The 19675-nt window shown below is 40.2% G+C and overlaps 1 protein-coding gene across 1 annotated transcript; it reads right to left on the minus strand.

Moving 5' to 3' along the window:
• Positions 1-8637: 8637 nt before the first annotated feature.
• On the minus strand, positions 8638-10550 carry LOC104109948 (uncharacterized). Its single transcript, XM_009619352.1, has 4 exons — positions 10237-10550; positions 9728-9938; positions 9096-9608; positions 8638-8988 (listed from the first exon to the last, which is right to left on the minus strand). The coding sequence occupies exons 1-4, from the start codon at positions 10548-10550 to the stop codon at positions 8638-8640; spliced, it is 1389 nt and encodes a 462-aa protein (XP_009617647.1).
• Positions 10551-19675: the final 9125 nt, after the last annotated feature.

Consider the following 19675-nt stretch of genomic DNA (forward strand, 5'->3'; position numbering starts at 1 on the left):
GTGATTCGTATTTTTAGCGTTGTTGGATGTGATTTGAAGGCTCAAATAAGTTCGTATGATGTTTTAGGATTGTTGATAGGTTTGGTTGAGGTCCAGGGGGCCTCAGGTGGATGTCGGATGGTTAACGGATTGGAATTTGGACTTAGATGATGGCTGAAACTTCAGAAGTGTTGGTGTCTGGTTTCCTTCTACGCGTTCGCGAAGGTGCTCTTGCGTTCGCGTAGAGGAGTTGAGCGTTGCTGGGATTTTTGCCTTCGTGTTCGCAATGAGGGACCCATGTTCACGAAACTGTGAAGTCTGAGGTCTACACGTTTGCGTGAGGGACTTCGCGTTTGCATATAGGAACGGTCAGTTGGGGCCTCAGGATTTTAGCCTATGTGATCGCGTAGAGGAGCACACGTTCGTGAAGGGTCAGGCAGGGAAAGCTCCGTGTTAGCGAGTGGGACCTCGCGCTCGCGTATGAGGTTTTTAGGCAGAAGTATTGTTGTGCTTCGCGAACGCGAGGAAGCTTCCGCGTTCACGAAGAAGGAAGCACATGGGCAGAACTTAAAATCCCAAAATTGAGGGTTTATGTCATTTTTCACCATTTGGACTTGAGAGCTCGGATTTAGGCGATTCTTGGAGAGATTTTCACGTGGGTGTTTGGGATTTGGGCTATTCGAAGTCGGAAAGTCGAGAAAAAGCATTCTTATTGACTGATTGAGATTGATTTGAGGTAAGTGACTTGTCTAAACTCGTGTGAGGGAAATTCCCCTTAGGTTTTGGTACTATTGTGATATTTGAAATATGTGAAGGTCGTGTACGCGAGGTTACCAGTGCGTACACAGGTTATATGTTGAAAAATCTGGTTCTTGTTGAGTAGTTTTCTTTTAATTCCTTAATTGAGTTGCCTTAGCCATTGTAGTCATCATGTTTAGACTATTGTCACATGCCTACTTGTTTAAACTCTTACTTGCAATCTGTGCAACATGCTTAACTGAATTACCTGCTTCCTTGATTTGTATTCGGTTTTTAATTGTAGGATTTCTTGCTGTAAATTCATTGCTCCTTAAGTTATGAGTTGTGTATTTAATTTTGGGACTACGAGGCGGTACCTCGGGAGCTCCCCTATTGCATATCTATTTTTGGGACTACGAGGCGATACCTCGGGAGATCCCGTGTTTCATATTTACTTTTTGGACTACGAGGCGGTACTTCGGGAGATCCCTTGTTGTATTTCTACTTTTGGGAATACAAGGCGGTACCTTAGGAACGCCCTTGTTGTTTACCCCTATTTGCTGTGTAGTTTCCTTTTTTCTGGATTTCTCATTGTTAAATTCTCAGTCTTTCATTATATTATATTATATATTCTGCCTCGTTTCCCTTTTACTTCCAGTAGGGCCCTAACCTGACCTCGTCACTACTTTACTGAGGTTAGGCTTGGCACTTACTGGGTACCGTTGTGGTGTACTCATGCTACTCTTTTGCACATCTTTTTGTGCAGATTCAGGTACCTCCTACCATACCCCATATCAGTGAGCTGTGAGTACGTGGAGACTTTAAGGTACATCTGTCGGCGTCCGCAGACCTCAGAGTCCCCCTCTATCCTTATTATATTGTTTTCCCTTATTCTCTTTAGACTCTGATATATAGAGACACTCAGTACTTCTCTAAGAAGCTTGTGACTTATTCCTACCGGGTTTTGGGAGTTCTAACTATTTTGACTCGCAGTTTGATTTATATTATATGTTAAGATTTGAGTTTCAGTTTATTATTTCCGTTATTCCACATAATTGTTAGGCTTACCTAGTTTTAGAGACTAGGTACCATCACGACATCCTACTTAGGAAAATTAGGGTCGTTACAAGTTGGTATCAGAGCTCTAGGTTCATAGGTGTTATGCGTCACAAGTAGGTTTAGTAGAGTCTCGCGGATAGGTACGGAGACGTCTGTACTTATCTTCGGGAGGCTAGGGAACTGTTAGGAAAAGCTTTACTTCTTTTATTCCTTATCGTGCAAGATTTTACTTCAGATTCTAAATTTCTGTTTTTCTATTCTCTCACAGATAGTGATGACACATACAACTGGATCGGATGACCAGACACCCGCGCCCCCTGCTAGAGCCGCGAGAGGCCGGGGCCGAGGCTGGGGTAGAGGCCGAGGACGTCTACGTGGTGTAGCCAGAGCACTCGCACGAGCTGCTACAGAGGAGCCACCAATAGCTCCAGTTAGAGCGCAGGCACCTGAGACGCCTGTTATTGCACCAGCTCTTTAGGAGACCCTCACCCAGTTTCTGAGTATGTTCAGCACTTTGGCTCAGGCGGGGTTGATACCACTTACTCCTGCCATATCTCAGGCCAAGGGAGGAGCACAGACTCGCGCCGCCTGTACCCCAGAGCAGCATGTCCAGGTCAATCAGGTTCCAGAGGCCGTACCGATGCAACCGGTAGCCCCAGTTCATCCCGAGGTTAAGGAATCAGTTTCTGAGGCAGAGTAGCTCAGGCTCGAGAGGTACAAGAAGTACCACCCTCCTACTTTCAGTCGCTTGGCGTCAGAGGATGCCCAAGGTTTTCTTGAGGAGTGCCACCATATCCTTCGTACTATGGTGTTGCGGAATCTAGTGGGGTTTCTTTCACTATGTTCCAGCTTAGAGGAGCAGCCTATCAATGGTGGCGAGCATATGAGTTGGATAGTCCGGCCGAGGCAGCTTAACTCACTTGGACTCAGTTCTCAGATATGTTCTTGAGGGAGTATGTTCCCTAGAGTCTCATAGATGCATGGCGTGCAGAGTTTGAGCAGTTGCACCAGGGTTCTATGACCGTGTCAGAGTATGCGGTCTGATTCAGTGATTTGGCTAGGCATTCACTAGCCTTGGTTGCTACCGTTTGAGAGCGGGTTTGTCGATTTATTGAGGGGCTCAACCCCAGTATCATATTTATCATGGCCCGAGAGTTGGAGATGGACATTGCATACCTATAGGTAGTGGGGATTGCTAGGAGATTGAAGGGTATGCTGATTCGAGAGAGAGGAGAGAGAGAGGCCAAGAGGTCTCGAGAGTTTGGTACATATAGTGGTACTCGTGCCCCAGCTGCAGCTCGTCATGGTAGGGGCTATGTGGGTTGCCCCATTCATTTAGCACTTCTAGCCGCCAGCGGTGCTCCGGCCACTCATAGGCCCTAGGCTCCCTATTTTGCACCGCCAGTGTCTAGCACACCTCCTGCACGCGGTGCTTATAGCGGTCAGTCCAGCCGATTAGGACCGAGCCAGTCACAGCAGCCATGCCCTCCGAGAGCTTGGTTTGAGTGTGGTGACACTCGTCATGTGGTGAGGGATTGCCTTTGACTCGGGAGGGGTGCACCTCCACATGCTACTCAGACTCTGCGTATTCCACTAGGTCCTCAGGCTTCTCAGTCCATGGTTACAGCACCAGTTGCCACCCCACCTGCACAGCCAGCTAGAGGTGGAGGTCAAGCGGGTAGAGGTAGCCCTAGAGGGGGAGGCCAGGTCAGATATTATGCCCTTCCTGCTAGGACGGAGGCAGTTGCATTCGACTCTGTCGTCACATGTATTGTTTCGGTCTGTCATAGAGATGCATTAGTCTTAATCGATCCAGGCTCCACTTATTTCTATGTGTCATCTTATTTTGCTCTGTATTTGGGCGTATCCCTTGATTCTTTGAGTTCTCCTATCTATGTGTCTACACCTGTGGGAGATTCTATTATTGTTGACCATGTGTATCGGTCGTGTTTGGTTGTTATTAGTGGTTTTGAGACCAAAGCTGATTTATTATTGCTCAGTATGGTAGACTTTGATATTATTTTGGGCATGGACTGGTTGTCGCCCCATTATGCTATTCTTGGTTATCACACCAAGACCATGATGCTGGCTATGCCAGGATTACCACGGTTAGAGTGGAGAGGTACCTTAGATTATGTTTCTAGCAGAGTTATTTCATTTCTAAAGGCTCAGTGAATGGTTGAGAAGGGGTGTGATGCGTATCTAGTTTATGTGAGAGATGTCAGTGTTGATACTCGTACCGTTGAGTCAGTTTCAATAGTTAGGGACTTTCTAGATGTATTTTCAGCAGATCTTCCGGGCATGCCGCTCGACAGGGACATCGACTTTGCCATTGATTTGTTACCGAGCACTCAGCCTATCTCTATTCCTCCATATCATATGGCTCCCCCTGAGTTAAAGGAGCAGTTATAGGAGTTGCTTGATAAGGGCTTCATTCGGCCCAGTGTGTCGCCTTGGGGTGCTCCAGTCTTGTTTGTAAAGAAGAAGGATGGCCCTGATCCCCTATTTATTGCTTCCCCTATTTTATTTTATGCTTACTTGACTTGTTGGGGTACTTGGTGTCGGGTTCGGGAGAATTTCAGAGTGGAAAGGGACACATAGTCCATAAGTTTGAAGTTTAAGTTGAAATAGTTGACCGGATGTTGACCTATGTGAAGACAGCTCCGGAATAGGGTTTCATCGGTTCCAATAGCTCCATAGGGTAATTTTGGTCTTAGGAGTGTGTCCGGATGTTGATTTGGAGGTCTGTAGGTCATTTCAGCGTTAATTGGTGAAAGTTGAAAAATTGGATAATTTTTGGAGAGTTTGGCCGGAGTGGACTTTTTGATATCGGGGTCAAATTTTGATTTCGGAAGTTGGAGTAGGTCTATAATGTCAATTATGACTTATGTGCAAAATTTGGGGTCAACCGGCCTTGATTTGATAGGTTTTAGCATCAGATGCAAAAGTTAGAAGTTCAAAAGTTTATTAAGCTTCAATTGGAGTGTGATTCGTGTTTTTAGCGTTGTTTGATTTGATTTGAAGGCTCGACTAAGTTCGTATGATGTTTTAGGACTTGTTGATAGGTTTGGTTGAGATCCCGGAGGCCTCGGGTAGATTTTGGATGGTTAACGAATTAAAATTTGGACTTGAATGATGGCAAAAGCTTCAGAAGTTCTGGTGTCTGGTTTCCTTCTACGCGTTTGCGATGTTGCTCCCGCATTTGCGTAGAGGAGTTGAGCGTTGCTGAGATTTTTTCCCTCGCGTTCGCGATGAGAGTCCCGCATTCGCAAAGCTGTGGAGTCTGAGGTATACGCGTTCGCGTGAGGGACTTCTTGTTCGCATAGATGAACGGTCAGTTGGGGCCTCAGGCTTTCAGCTTACGCGATTGTATAGAGGAGCACTCGTTCGCGAAGGGTCAGACAGGGAAAGCTCTGCATTCGCGAGTGGGACCTCGCGCTCGCGTAGGAAGGTTTTGGCCAGCAGCAGTGTTGTGCTTCATGAACGCGAGGAAGCTTCTGCGTTCGCGAAGAAGGAAGCACCTGGGCAGAACTTAAAATCCCAAAATCGAGGGTTTATGTCATTTTTCACCATTTGGACTTGAGAGCTCGAATTTAGGCGATTCTTGGAGATATTTTCACATGGGTGTTTGGGATTTGGGCCATTCGGAGTCGGAAAGTCGAGAAAAAGGCATTCTTTTTGACTGATTGAGCTTGATTTGAGGTAAGTGACTTGTCTAACCTCGTGTGAGGAAAATTTCCCTTAGGTTTTGGTACTGTTGTGATATTTGAAATACGTGAAGGCCGTGTACGCGAGGTGACGAGTATGTACACGGGTTATATGTTGAAAATCCGGTTCTTACTGAGTAGTTTTCTTTTAATTCCTTAACTGAGTAGCCCTCGCCTGTGTAGTCATCATGTTTAGCCTAATATCGCATGCCTACTTGTTTAAACTCTTACTTGCAATTTGTGCAACATGTTTAATTGAATTACTTACTTCCTTGATTTGTATTCCGTCTTTAATTGTAGGATTTCTTGCTGTAAATTCGTTGCTCCTTAAGTTATGAGTTATGTATTTACTTTTGGGACTACGAGGCAGTACCTCGGGAGCTCCTCTGTTGCATATCTATTTTTGGGACTACCAGGCGGTACCTCGGGAGATCCCCAGTTGCATATTTACTTTTGGGACTATAAGGCGGTACCTCGGGTGATCCCTTATTGTGTATTTACTTTTGGGACTACGAGGCAGTACCTCGGGAGCGCCCCTATTTTTTATCCCTATTTGCTGTGTAGTTTCATTTTTTCTGGATTTCTCATTGTTAAATACACAGTTTTTCATTATATTATATTATATCTTCTGCCTCGTTTCCTTTTTTACTTCCAGTAGGGCCCTGACCTGACCTTGTCACTACTCTACTGAGGTTAGGCTTGATACTTACTGGGTACCGTTGTGGTATACTCTGTTACTCTTCTGCACATCTTTTTTGTGCAGATCCAGGTACCTCCTACCAGACCCGATATCAGTGAGCTGTGAGTAAGTGGATTTCATGATACATCTGTCGGCGTTCGCAGACCTCGGAGTCCCCCTCTATCCTTACTATGTTGTTTTTCCTTATTCTCTTTAGACTCTGATGTATAGAGAAACTTAGTACTTCTATAAGAAACTTGTGACTTATTCCTACCTGGTATTGAGAGTTGTAACTATTTTGAATCGCAGTTTGATTTATGTTATATGTTGAGATTTGAGTTTCAGTTTATTATTTCCGTTATTTTGCATAATTATTAGGCATACCTAATCTTAGAGACTAGTTACCATCACGATATCCTACGAAGGAAAATTAAGATCATGACTGTAATTTTTAAAGCTAAGATTTATTAGGCACTAGAAATAAAAGCCATTGTACTGACGAGGAAAAAATAAAAAGAACTGAACAACTGACTGAAATGAAAAGGAAAAGCTCTGAAATGGATTCAATTGTCTGCTGAGCTCTCTCCTTTCCCATCGGCCTTCATCATTCGCCGAATTATGCTTTTATAACCAAACCATAACAAGTTAGTTTGGTTATAGCAGCTTGTTTTGGTTATGAAAGATTCTTTTATTCTTGGATCTGGTTATGGCCACTTTGTTGTGGTAGATGGAATTTATGCCATTTCATATTTTGTAGCAAGTTGCTTTTTTTTTTTCTTCTTGAAGTCTTATTGCTTTTGCACCAATTCTTCTTGTAATATTTCCTGCGCAATCAAGTTAAAATTGTGAAAGAAACATGATAATTTTTATGCTTTCATGATGAAAGTTATACATTAAAATTAGGTAAAATGTAGTTATCAAATTCTTCCACATTTAAGCTTTTACTCATCCTAGAGGAAAGAACTCTTTTTTTTTTTTGAGGAATAATTACACATTCGCAACTTTGCGACATATAATGACTCCACCTGAATTTCAATCTATTTGAACTTTGTAAAACTTATTTTCTTTATTTCTCCACTTTTACTCTGCAAATATCACTGTACGACATCTTCGAGTTTTAGAAAAATCAAGAACGCTGACTCAATTATTTACAATAAATCATAGGCTTGCCTTTGTTGTTAATCGCCACTAATGTAGATTAATGCTGACTTTAGAATCTTTTAGGATTTTTGTTGGCCTGTAATGTTAGGCTATGAGCTGGTAGGATAAAGGAATATTTTTATAGTTACTTTCCTTCCTTCTGGCTTGGTTTGCTAAGTTAGATGACTTCGTTCAGCAAAAATTAAATTAGTACTGATCACGGGGAACTAATTTATTCAACCTTCCAATTTTCATATATGTATTTCTTTTTTAATAGAACACGCGCTCGTACCCATACATATACTATATACATGTTCTTATATATGTGTATATATACATACTCTCTTTTTTTACTAGAAATATTCATTGGAAACTTCACATGTATCCACATTCTTTTCTATATTATACCAATGCAAGTTGTCATCTTTTCAAACTCATATACCACAATGCCAGTAAAGTAAAGGAATGGATTTTTCCTTTTTTTCTTTTTTTTTTTTCTTCTTGTAGTAATAAAATTAGATGTACATGTGCGCATATTGGCTTTGGATTATAAGGTTTATCTGAACAAGAAAAAGATATTGAGGCTCAAAATGGGATACTAAAGATAATTTTCATTTGGTAGGATAAAAAAAAGGCTCAATCGATCCAAATGTAGCCTAATTCCTTTTCTAAAATCAGCATTTTTCTAGGATTTCGTCTTGACCAACAATAGAGGCAAGTTCTAGTTATTGATTATATTGATTTAAGCATGCCTTGATTTTCTTCAAACAGTCAAAGTTGCACCACAATAGAAAACTTACATTAGCAAAAATGGAGGTATAAAGTAAGAAGTTTTCAGTGTTCTATGAACTTGAAATATTCATGATATGTTGTCAGAACATGATCAAACGTCATTTCCGTACAATATATTCCTTAAAGTCCTTAAAGTTTTTTTTTCTTTTTAACGTTTTATAAACAGAAGATAATATAAAATGACAATAAAATGAGTAACTTTTTTTTTAATAGAAAACATACTAAATAACATGCATTGATACTTTCATTGCAGGTTTGGCATTTTATCACATTCCAACCAAAAGGTTAAACTATGTACAAGCTATTTTTTATAGCTATCAAAAGATGTTACCTGCTGGATGAGCACCTGACAACAAACAAACAAACAAAAACAAAAAAAAATAAAATATAATACCTTACTAGCACAGTGAAGAACCAACATGTTAGTCTATTTACAAGCTGTTTGCCATAGCTTAGATTAATGGTACCTCTGTATTTTCTTCCATTTCAAGTACTATAAAATCTATTGAGAATATATATTTATCTACTCTCACAAGGACATTTTCAATTATTCCTTTGGGTATCAGCTAATTGAAGAGACACACCAGTATCTTTCATTTCACCAAGTTCTAATTTCCTGAAAATTGAAAAAGGTATTAGATTTATTGAAGCACCCGAATCACATAATGCATTTTCAAACTGAACACCTCCCACAGTACAAGGAATTGTAAAACTTCCTGGATCATCAAGTTTCTGTGAAAGCTTATTTTGAAGTATAGCACTACATTTCTCTGTAAGCTTAACCACTGAAACTTCTTCCATTTTTCTTTTATTTGACAAAATTTCTTTGAGAAATTTAGCATAAGAAGGCATTTGTGTCAAAACTTTTGTGAAAGGTATGTTAATGTAAAGTTGCTTTAAAATATCCAGAAACTTTGAAAATTGTTTGTCAAGCTTTTCTCTTTTCATATTTTGGGGAAAAGGACAGAGTGAGGATTTGTCATCAATTCATTTTCTTGTACCTTTCTTTCTTTATCTTTTTGTTCTTTTAGAAGTTCAGAGTCTCTTTTATTCTCACCTTCATTTACCTGTTCCATTTCTTGTGACTTTCCTTGTCTATCTGCATATGGATCATCATGAGTTTTATCTAACCGCAGAGAGATGACTTTGAGGTGTTCCTTTGGATTTTTCTCGGTGTTGCTTGGTAGAGCACCTTTTATTTGTTCAGACATGAGGGTTGCTAATTGGATCATCTGAATTTCTAAATTCTCGATGGCTGAACTTTGACTTTTAACCTTCTCATCAGTAGCCATAATGAATTTATACATCATGTCTTCGAGGCTTTGCTGATGAGCTCTTTGGGGCGGTTGTTGATATTTCTGAAAATCTCGTTGCCCTCTATTTTGATTTTGAAAACCAGGTGGTCCCTGCACCCGCTGCTTTTGATTGAAAAATCTTTTAGGATTTTCAGCACCATTTGGGTTACTCCATTGGAATTCCGGATGTTTTTGTGCCATAGGACTACCGAATGGATTCTATAACCAATAATATTTACTTGTTCTTCATTTTGCATTGAAGCTTGACACTCATGATTGTGATGATTACCTCCACAAATGTCACAATTCTCATGTTGAGATGATAATTGAGTATTTACCAGAAAGGCCTCAACTTTTTGTGTCAGAGTTATAATTTGTTGCGCTAATGAATTCCAAGCTTCAACCTGATTGACTCCTGCTGCTTTCTTAACAATCATTCTATCAGAGGGCCATTGAACAACATTTTCTGAAATTTTATTGAGTAATTGCATGGCTTTTGCAGTGGTTTTGCTCATTATGGATCCTCCTGATGTTGCATCAATAACATTTCTAGCAGAGGGTTTAAATCCATGATAAAAAATATATAAAATATCAGGATCTTAGATACCATAGTGTGGGCATTTTTTTAGCATTGATTTTAATAGTTTCCATGCTTGGTATACAGATTAAGTATCTGTTTGCATAAAATTATTAATTTCTTGCTTTATTTTAAATATTTTAGCAGGTAAAAAATATTTATTAAGAAATTTGTGAGTCATTTGGTCCCATGTAGTGAGTGAACCTCTTGGTAAGCTTCTCAACTACGTTTTGGCTTCACTTTTTTAACGAAAAAGGAAAAAGTCACAACCTGATAGCATCTGTTGTGACTCCATTGTACCTGCAAGTTTTAACTAATTTAAGAAAGTAGATTAAATGAGTGTGAGGATCATCACTTGCATCACCAACAAACTGACATGATTGTTGAATGGTTTGAATCAAGCATGTGCGAATTTCAAAGTTGTTTGTTGCAATTAGTGGTCTCCTTACACTTGATTCTCCTTCAAAATGACCCGGCCTTGCATAATCTCTTAGTATTCTATCACGTCGTGGTACCACTTCATCAAACTGTTCTTCTACTTGATGTGGTGGAAGTTCGTTGTTGTTAAGCCCTTCATTCTCCATTTTTTCACAAGCTACGCATTGAGAAGATGATGTTTGTACTTTCCTGCGCAATCGAAGAGATTTTTCAATTTTTGGGTCGTAGCTCGCCAACTCTTTTGTAGAGGAGCGGGTCATAAACTACCTGAAATTCTTAAAAGAAAGAAAATGTAAAGACCCGGCCGGTCGTTTCGAGAGTTGTAGCTCCGTTCCCTATTTACTGCTTCTTTTTGTGCTCTACAGCTATTTTATGACTTACCGGGTTAGTTGGTACGGGTCCGGAGAGATTTCGGAGTGAATTGTGAAACTTAGTCTCATAATGAAAAGCTTAAGTTAGAAAAAGTTGACCGGATATTGACTTATGTGTAAATGACCCCGGATTTAAATTTTGATGGTTCCGTTAGCTTTGTTGGGTAATTTCGGACTTGACAGCGTGTTCGGATTATGATTTGGAGGTCCGTAGTGGATTAGGCTTGAAATGGCGAAATTGAATTTTTGAGAAGTTCGACCGGGAGTGGACTTTTTGATATCGGAGTCGGGTTGGGATTCCGGAAGTTGGAATAGGTCCATGGTGTCATTTGTGACTTGTGTGCAAAATTTGAGGTCAATCGGACGTGATTTGATGGGTTTCGGCATCATTTATAGAATTTGGAAATTTCAAAGTTCATTAGGCTTGAATCTATGTGCGATTTGTATTTTTGATATTGTTCGAGGTGGTTCGAGGATTCGACTAAGTTCGTATGATGTTTTAAGATATGTTGGTATGTTTGGTTGAGGTCCCAGGGGTCGCGGGTTGATTTCGGATGGTTAATAGATCAAGTTTTAAAGTTGAAGAGTGGCTGAAGAATTTTCACTGCTAGTGTAATCGCATCTGCGCAGTGGGCACCGCAGGTGCGAGCCCACAGAAGCGGGAAGAGAGCCCGTAGAAGCGAGAAAGGAGGAGATGAGCAAAGGTCGCAGGTGCGAAGATTCTCCCGCACCTACGTGGTCGCAGAAGCGGGGCGATGGGCGCAGGTGTGGTTCTGTGCGCACGTGCAATGGACTTTTCCGCAGCGGCGATTTGCGCAGATACGGTCCAAGGCTCACAGGAGCGGAGGCAGCTGAGTTAGTGAATTCCGCAAAAGCAGAGATTTAACCGTAGAAGTGGTTCCGCAGGTACCGATAAGTGGCCGCACGTGCGGAAAGCCTGGGCAGAATATAAACATTGGGTTCCGAGGGTTTTATCATTTCTTGACTTGGCAAACTCGGAATTGGGCGATTATTTAGAGGGATTTCGAAGGGATTCTTGGAGTAATCAGTTGTAGTTAAATTTATTCAATAATTATGCTTCCCCATTAATTTTCCCACCTAGTAGTTGTGTTTTTGATATGTAATTTGGGGATTTGGGTGACGAATTGGTATTGGATTTTGATAAAAATTATATTGTTGGACTCGTGGTTGGATGGGCTTTTGGTTTTTGTGAGTTTTGTTGGATTCCGAGACGTGGGCTCGAGAGGGCCGGTTTGAACCAATTTTGGATTTTGGGTTATAACTTTGCAATTTCTTGTAGAATTGATTCCTTAGCCCGTGTTGATTGTATTGTATTATTTGTTGCTAGATTCGAGACGTTCGGAGGCCAATTTGCGAGACAAAGGTATATTGGAGTAGGGATTTTGCTCGTATTGAGGTAAGTAACAGTTCTAAATCTGATCCTCAAGGTATGAAACCCCGTATTATGTATTATATAATTGATTTGGAGGTGACGCACATGCTAGGTGACGGGCGTATGGGCGTACACCGCAGGAATTGTGACTTGGTCCATTCCGTGGAACTGTAAAGTTCAATAACTTGTTGTTAGCTATATGCTCTCCAAGTGTTATAGAAATTTGACTGTAAATCATGCTACAGCTCATGTTTAGGCTATGTGTTGGTACTGTTGGGACCCACAGAGGTCGTGTTACATGTCGAATTACCTACTAAGTGCTATTTGTACTCAATCTTAGATTTTACTCGTATATCATATTTTAGTCTCTATTAATTCTTTGTTGATACATCATATAATTGTTGTTTGGGCCGATTTTTATAATTTTTGAGAGCCCGAGAGACTGGAGAGATTGATGACTGAGTGAGACCGAGGGCATGATTGTGAGGACATTTATGGGATCGGGCTGCGCACTGCAGCATGTTTCATTGATTTATGCCATGATTGGCTTGATATAGCTCTTGGGCTTAAGGAGCCCATCCGGAGTCTGCACACACCCCTAGTGAGCGCAGGTACCTACTGAGTGCGAGTGTCGAGTGCTGAGTGCTGAGTGTTGAGTGACTGTGAGGAATGGGTGGCTGTGAGGAATGAGTGATTGTGAGGTTGGAGTGATTGGAAGGACTGAGTAACTGTTGCTCTGAGAGGCTGTATTTGATTTCATTGTTGTTGCACATAGTTGCCATTTATCACTATTTTCAAACTTCTGAGAGATATTATATCCGGTTTTTAGTTGAACTTGGCATGTATAAACTGATTTGACTTAAATGGCTGGATTTGAAAGCATGTCTACTTTCTTTATTGAGAATACTGAAATTGAACTATAATTGTGAAGCTCGTCACTATCTTCAGTTCTTTATTTAGTCTTGTTACTTACTGAGTTGGTTGTACTCACGCTACACCCTACACTTCGTGTGCAGATCCAGGTATTTTCGGACACAGTGGTTGTTGATATCGTGCACAGCTGATCTCTGGAGATTACGAGGTAGCTGCTCGGCGTTCGCAGTCCTTGTTTCTCCTTCCTTATCTTTTCTTTTATTGTATTTAGATCCAGACTTTCGTGGTTATTACTTTTCTAAATTGGCGATGTATAGATACTCATGAGCTCAGTGACACCCCGATTTGGGAGTTATGTTCCGCATTTGTGTTTTCGGTCTTCCCCCGTTTGTGAGAATTTAGTCATTTAAAACTACTTTTATTCATTTTTCTGTTAAATTTTGGAAATATCGGCTGACCTAGTACCACGATAGGCACCATCACTACAGGTTAGGATTTGGGTCATAACAAAAGATTAAACTTTGTTCCTAAGATAGTAGTGGTGACACTAAAGGGAAAACAATTGTATATATAAAAATTAAAATAATTAGTAGAACTAGTGATAATAAATAAAATAATTTTTTTAATTTATGAAAAGAGCTAGCTGATCCTTAAAATAATAGTATGATATTGTAGAGTAAAATAAAAATTTAAAAGATGGAAGAAAGAAAACGATAGTAAATAGTAATATCCTTAATAAGAGAAAACTAGGAAAACAAATGTTACTAGTATCAATAGTTACAGTAGTAACAAAAAACAATACAAAAAAGATAACAACAATATTAATTCTAATAAAAGTAAATTCTTAAATTAGTCACAAAACAATTAATCTGAAGTAGATGTTGCCAATCCCCGGCAGCGGCGCCAAAAATTTGAAGAGTGTCTGGTGTATGTAAATTTCTAACTCGTACTCTGTCAAATTATAGTATAGAAAGATGTCGAACCTACATAGCTTGGTTTATCTATTCTACTGGCATTTCTTGTTTAATTTACTATTTGAGAAAATCAGAAAGAGTTGAATTGTGAAATAACGAACTAAAAATACATGAATAGATAGAGCAATAGAAAATATTTTTGTGTTTCACAAAAATAATAAAATGGTGTTGGGATCCTGACTTCACTTAATATTTTTATTATATAGTAGATATATTTATCCTTCAATTTCTATTTCTCACAAATGTATAAATGCCTCTCACGATTACAATTATATATTATTACTTAAATTGAACAATTAATTGCACTCCTCTCGGTTATACAAATTAATCCTCAAAATAGTACTATTAAAGAACCAGAAATATATACTTGAACTAAAACATACTCTTTTAGTAAGTCTCTTTCGGTTATCCTACTTGTTATAACTTATTACTATACTATTCGACTCTTTCGATTACAAATAAGTGTAGAATCAATTTTAACATATAAGAGCTAGATGCGACTAAATAAAAGTTAACATCTATCAATACCAAAATTAACTGCATTACTTTTTCCTCCTCTCTCGATTACAGAATTAGTAAAAAGTTAATATGTAGTACGAAATAGATCGATGTTAACAAATAATATAGCATCTAACTATAAAGCAGATAAAATTTAAATGAAAAGGTTTAGCTCAAGCATGTAAAATTGATGAATAATATCTACTATTATATAGAAATATTAAGGTTGGTCATTCTCCCAACACAAAAAGAGTTACTCCATACTGGAGCTAGTACCGCTAACGAAAATATTCTTGTCGATTAGATAAGAAAATAAAAAGAAATATTCATAAAGAATAATCCCCCTATTTTATTAATAGCAGGATATAGAGTAATTTTTAAAGCTAAGATTTATTAGTAACTAGAAATAAAAGCCATTGTACTGACGAGGGAAAAATGAACAACGGACTGAAATGAAAAAGAAAAGCTCTGAAATGGATTCAATTGTCTGAGCTCTCCTTTCCCAGCCGCCTTCATCATTCGCCGAAGTATGCTTTTATAACCAAACCATAACAAGTTGGTGGTTATAGCTGCTTGTTTTGGTTATGAAAGATTCTTTTATTCTTCGATCTGGTTATGGCCACTTTGTTGTGGTAGATAGAATTTATGCCATTTCATATTTTGTCGTAACTTGTTTTTTTTTTTCTTGAAGTATTGCTTTTGCACCAATTCTTCTTGTAATATTTCCTGCGCAATCAAGTTAAAATTGTGAAAGAAACGTGATAATTTTTATGCTTTTACGAAGAAAGTTATTGTCACGATCCGGAATTCCCACGTTCGGGATCGTGATGGCGCATAATATTTCACTTACTAGGCAAGCCAACGTTAGAGAATCATTAAGCCAATTTTTTTTTTATTCAATTCAGTACATAGAGTCAAATAATCTGAAACGTAAAGAAACGAGTACGGAACAATATAAATATTATAATATTTACTACAACTCGGATTTGGAGTCACAATTCACGAACTTCTAGGATTTACTACAAGTAAAGTCTGAAAGAAATACAACTGTTAGAACGAAAGAAACAGTAAAAACATGGGAAGATAGATGGGGACTTCAAGGTCTGCGAACGTCAATAGATCTATCTTGAGTCTCCAATGAACCAGTCCGAGCTGCTACGCCTCTCGATCAGCTGGGACCAATGCCAAAATCTGCACAAGAAGTGCAGAGTGTAGTATGAGTACAACCGACCCCATGTACTCTATAAGTGCCGGGCCAAACCTCGACGAAGTAGTGACGAGGCTAAGGCGGGTCACTCACACTACAACCTGTACGCAATATATATATATAATAAAGACAGAAAAAGGGATATACAGAGCGAAATAAAGCATTAAATTGAAAATAATGGCTACAACTTCAGGAAATAAGCCAGCGACGTTCAGAATTACCAATCCTTAAGTTCAAAGAAAGTACCGTAAAACTAACACAGCTCAGGGAAATATAAACACATAGGTTGTTGCGGCGCGCAACCCGATCCCACCGTACATCACATAATCCTCCCTTATTTTCTCGTAATAACATTAACAATAATGAGTATATATATATATGTGTATTGTGGCGCGCAACCCGATCCCACCATATCACAATATCGGTATCATAATTCACCCTTATTCCACCAAAATAATCCACCCTTATTACACTTGTTGCGACGTGCAACCCGATCCCGCCGTACAATATAGATTCACCCTTATTCCACCATATGAATTCACCCTTATTATACCTGTTGCGGCGTGCAATCCATTTCCACCGTACAATATAAATTTACCTTTATTCCACCTCAATATACCATCTTTATTCCTCCTGTTGCGGCGTGCAACCCGATCCCACCATATCAATATTAGTTACTCAGTATGTACAGAAATTTCACAAATTAAATAACAGAAACCCTTCACAATACTTAAACTCCAAAGCGAGACAAATAGGAAACTTGTACACCATGAAAATTCACATAAGTAATACTACACGGCGAGACCATTCAGAATCTACAACAGAAAGGTACCGGTAAACCAGCTTAAGCAAATAACAGGAGATAATGAAACTATAGAAGAACTAATATCATTAACCGGAGGAAACAATGTCTAACACGTAGCAATTAGACATGGGAACACAAGTAGAGTATGTAACAATTATGACAGGAAAAGAGACAATATGAGAAAAATGGGAGAAACGGGAAAAACAGATAAATTGGCGGCGCATAAGTACTCGTCACCTCACATATACGCCGCTCACACGATTTTCACATAGCAAATAGTCCGAGGGTTCCTAATTCCCTCAAGTCAAGGTTAGACACAACACTTACCTCGCTCCAAAAGCCACTCAATGCTCAATCAAAGCTTTTCCTCTAGAATCCACCTCCAAACCACTCGTATCTATCCACAAACGACTCAATAATATCAAATACTACTAAAGAAATCAATTACAATGCATAAGTTTAGATTCTCCAAACTTTCCCCCCAAAAAGTCAAAAATCGACCCCGGGCCCGCTTGGTCAAAATTCGAGGTTTGAAACAAAATCCATTCACCCATTCACCCCCGAGCCCGATTATATAATTTATTTCAAAATCCAACCTCAATTCGAGGTCTAAATTCCAATTATGCAAAAATCCCTAATTCTACCCGAACCCCCAATTTTCTCCATGAAAATCCTAGATTTTAGGTTGAAAACTCATGAAATGTAATGGGTAATTGAAAGAATGTAGGTTAGAATCACTTACCAACGAATTGGAAAGAAAAGCTTATGGAAGAAACGCCTCTAGGTCTTTTAGTTTTGAAAATTTTGAAAGAATGGCAAGAATCCCGTAATTGGGATTGTTTTATCACTGGGCGTCAGTGTTCATCGCGTTCGCGTGAACACTGACGCGTTCGCGAAGAGCAGAGCCCTAGTGGCTTATGTGATCATGGGAGACACCTCGTGTTCGCGAAGGTATAACTCACCTCACCTTCGCGTTCGTGAGACAGGGCTCGCGTTCGCATTGAGTCACCTTAAGCCCCCTGCCCAGCCTAGCTAAAGCTACGCGTTCCGTAGAGCAGACCCTCCAATGCTCCGCGTTCACGACCATGGTCTCGCATTCGCGTAGTGAAAAATCCTCCCCTAACCCAGATCTCCTTCGCGATTGCGAGAATGGCTTCGCGATCGCGAAGCACAACGCACCAGAACACCTGCTGCAGCAAAACACCAGATTTTTCTAAGTCCAATTCATCCCGTAGCCTATTCGAAACTCACCCGAGTCCTCGGGGCTCCAAACCAAACATGCACACAAGTCCTAAAACATCATACGAACTTGCTCGCGTGATCAAAACACCAAAATAACTCTTAGAACTATGAATCAGACACAAAATCAAAGGAAATTTTCAAGAAGACTTTAAAACTTCTATTTTCACAACTGAACATCCGAATCGCGTCAATTCAACTCTGTTTCTCACCAAATTCGACAGACAAGTCATAAATATTATAGTGGACCTTTACCAGGTTCCAGAACCAAAATACGGACCCGGTATCAATAAATTCCAACGTCAGTCGATTCTTAAATATCATAAATCTTTCAAACTTTCAATTTTCAACAAAAATCAATAACTCGGTCTAGGGACCTCCGAATTGGATTTCGGGCATACGCCCAGGTCCCAAAATATGATACGGACCCACCGAGACCGTCAAAATATGGATCCAGGTCCGTTTGCTCAAAACGTTGACCGAAGTCAACTTAAATGAATTGCTAAGGCAAAAATTCTTATTTTTATCAGTTTTTAACATATAAGCCTTCTTGAAGAACACCCGGACTATGCACGCAAATCGAAAAAGGCTAAAATAATGTTTTTGAGACCTCGAAACACAGAATTAGGTTCTAAAGTATAAGATGACCTATCGGATCATCACATTCTCCATCTCTAAAACAACTGTTCGTCCTCGAACGGACATAAAAAAATACCTGAACTGGTGAAAAGATGTGAATATCTACTCCGCATATCTGACTCGGACTCCCAAGTAGCTACCTCAATAGGCTGGCCTCTCCACTGCACTTAAACTGAAGGATAACTCTTAGACCTCAGCTGTCGAACCTACCGGACTAGAATAGCCACCGACTCCTCTTCGTAAGTCAAATCCTTGTCCAACTGGATAGAGCTAAAATCTAACACGTTGGACGGATCACCGTGATACTTTCGGAGCATGGACACATGGAACACCGGATGAACTACTGAAAATCCCGGTGGTAACGCAAGCTTGTAAGCCACCTCTCCTACTCTCTCTAGAATCTCAAAAGGTCCGATATACCTAGAGATCAGCTTGCCCTTCTTTCCGAACCTCATGAAACCCTTCATGGGTGATACCCGGAGCAACACTCTCTCCCCGACCATGAATGCAACATCACGAACTCTTCGGTCGGCATAACTCTTCTGCCTGGACTGAGTTGTTCGAAGTCGATCCTGAATAATCTTGACTTTAACCAAGGCATCCTGTACTAGATCTGTACCCAACAACCGAGCCTCCCCCGGCTCGAACCACCCAACTAGCGACCGGCACCGCCTACCGTATAATGCCTCATAGGGAGCCACCTGAATGCTCGACTGGTAGCTGTTGTTATAGGCGAACTTTGCAAGGGGCAAGAACTGATCCCACGATCCTTCGAAGTCTATAACACATGCGCGGAGCATATCCTCCAAGATCTGAATAGTGCGCTCGGACTGTCCATCCGTCTGAGGATGAAACACTGTGCTCAACTAAACCCGCGTGCCTAACTCACGCCGTACTGCCCTCCAAAAGTGCGAGGTAAACTGCGTACCTCGATCAGAAATGATTGACACGGGCACACCGTGAAGACGGACGATCTCGCGGATGTAAATATCTGCCAACCGCTCCGAAGAATAGTTAACTGCCACAGGAATGAAATGCGCTGACTTAGTCAACCTGTCCACAATGACCCAAATGGCATCGAACTTCCTCTAAGTCCATGGGAGTCCAACAACGAAGTCCATAGTGATATGCTCCCACTTCCACTCAGGAATCTCTATCTGCTGAAGCAAACCACCGGGTCTCTGATGCTCATACTTCACTTGCTGACAATTCAGGCACCGAGCTACATAAGCAACTATATCTTTCTTCATCCTCCTCCACCAATAATGCTAC

Source organism: Nicotiana tomentosiformis, chromosome 8 (genome assembly GCF_000390325.3).
Source record: "Nicotiana tomentosiformis chromosome 8, ASM39032v3, whole genome shotgun sequence".
NCBI classification, from domain to species: domain Eukaryota; kingdom Viridiplantae; phylum Streptophyta; class Magnoliopsida; order Solanales; family Solanaceae; genus Nicotiana; species Nicotiana tomentosiformis.

Bases quoted from the DNA above. Each gene is read 5' to 3' on its own strand.
- LOC104109948 (XM_009619352.1), bottom strand. From the start codon at position 10,550: ATGGAGAATGAAGGGCTTAACAACAACGAACTTCCACCACATCAAGTA. The intron at 9,939-10,236 runs GTTGTGACTTTT...ACCCTCTGCTAG, and splicing joins GTCACAACAGATGCTATCAG to AAATGTTATTGATGCAACAT. The intron at 8,989-9,095 runs GTACAAGAAAAT...GATATTTTAAAG, and splicing joins AAAAAGATAAAGAAAGAAAG to CAACTTTACATTAACATACC.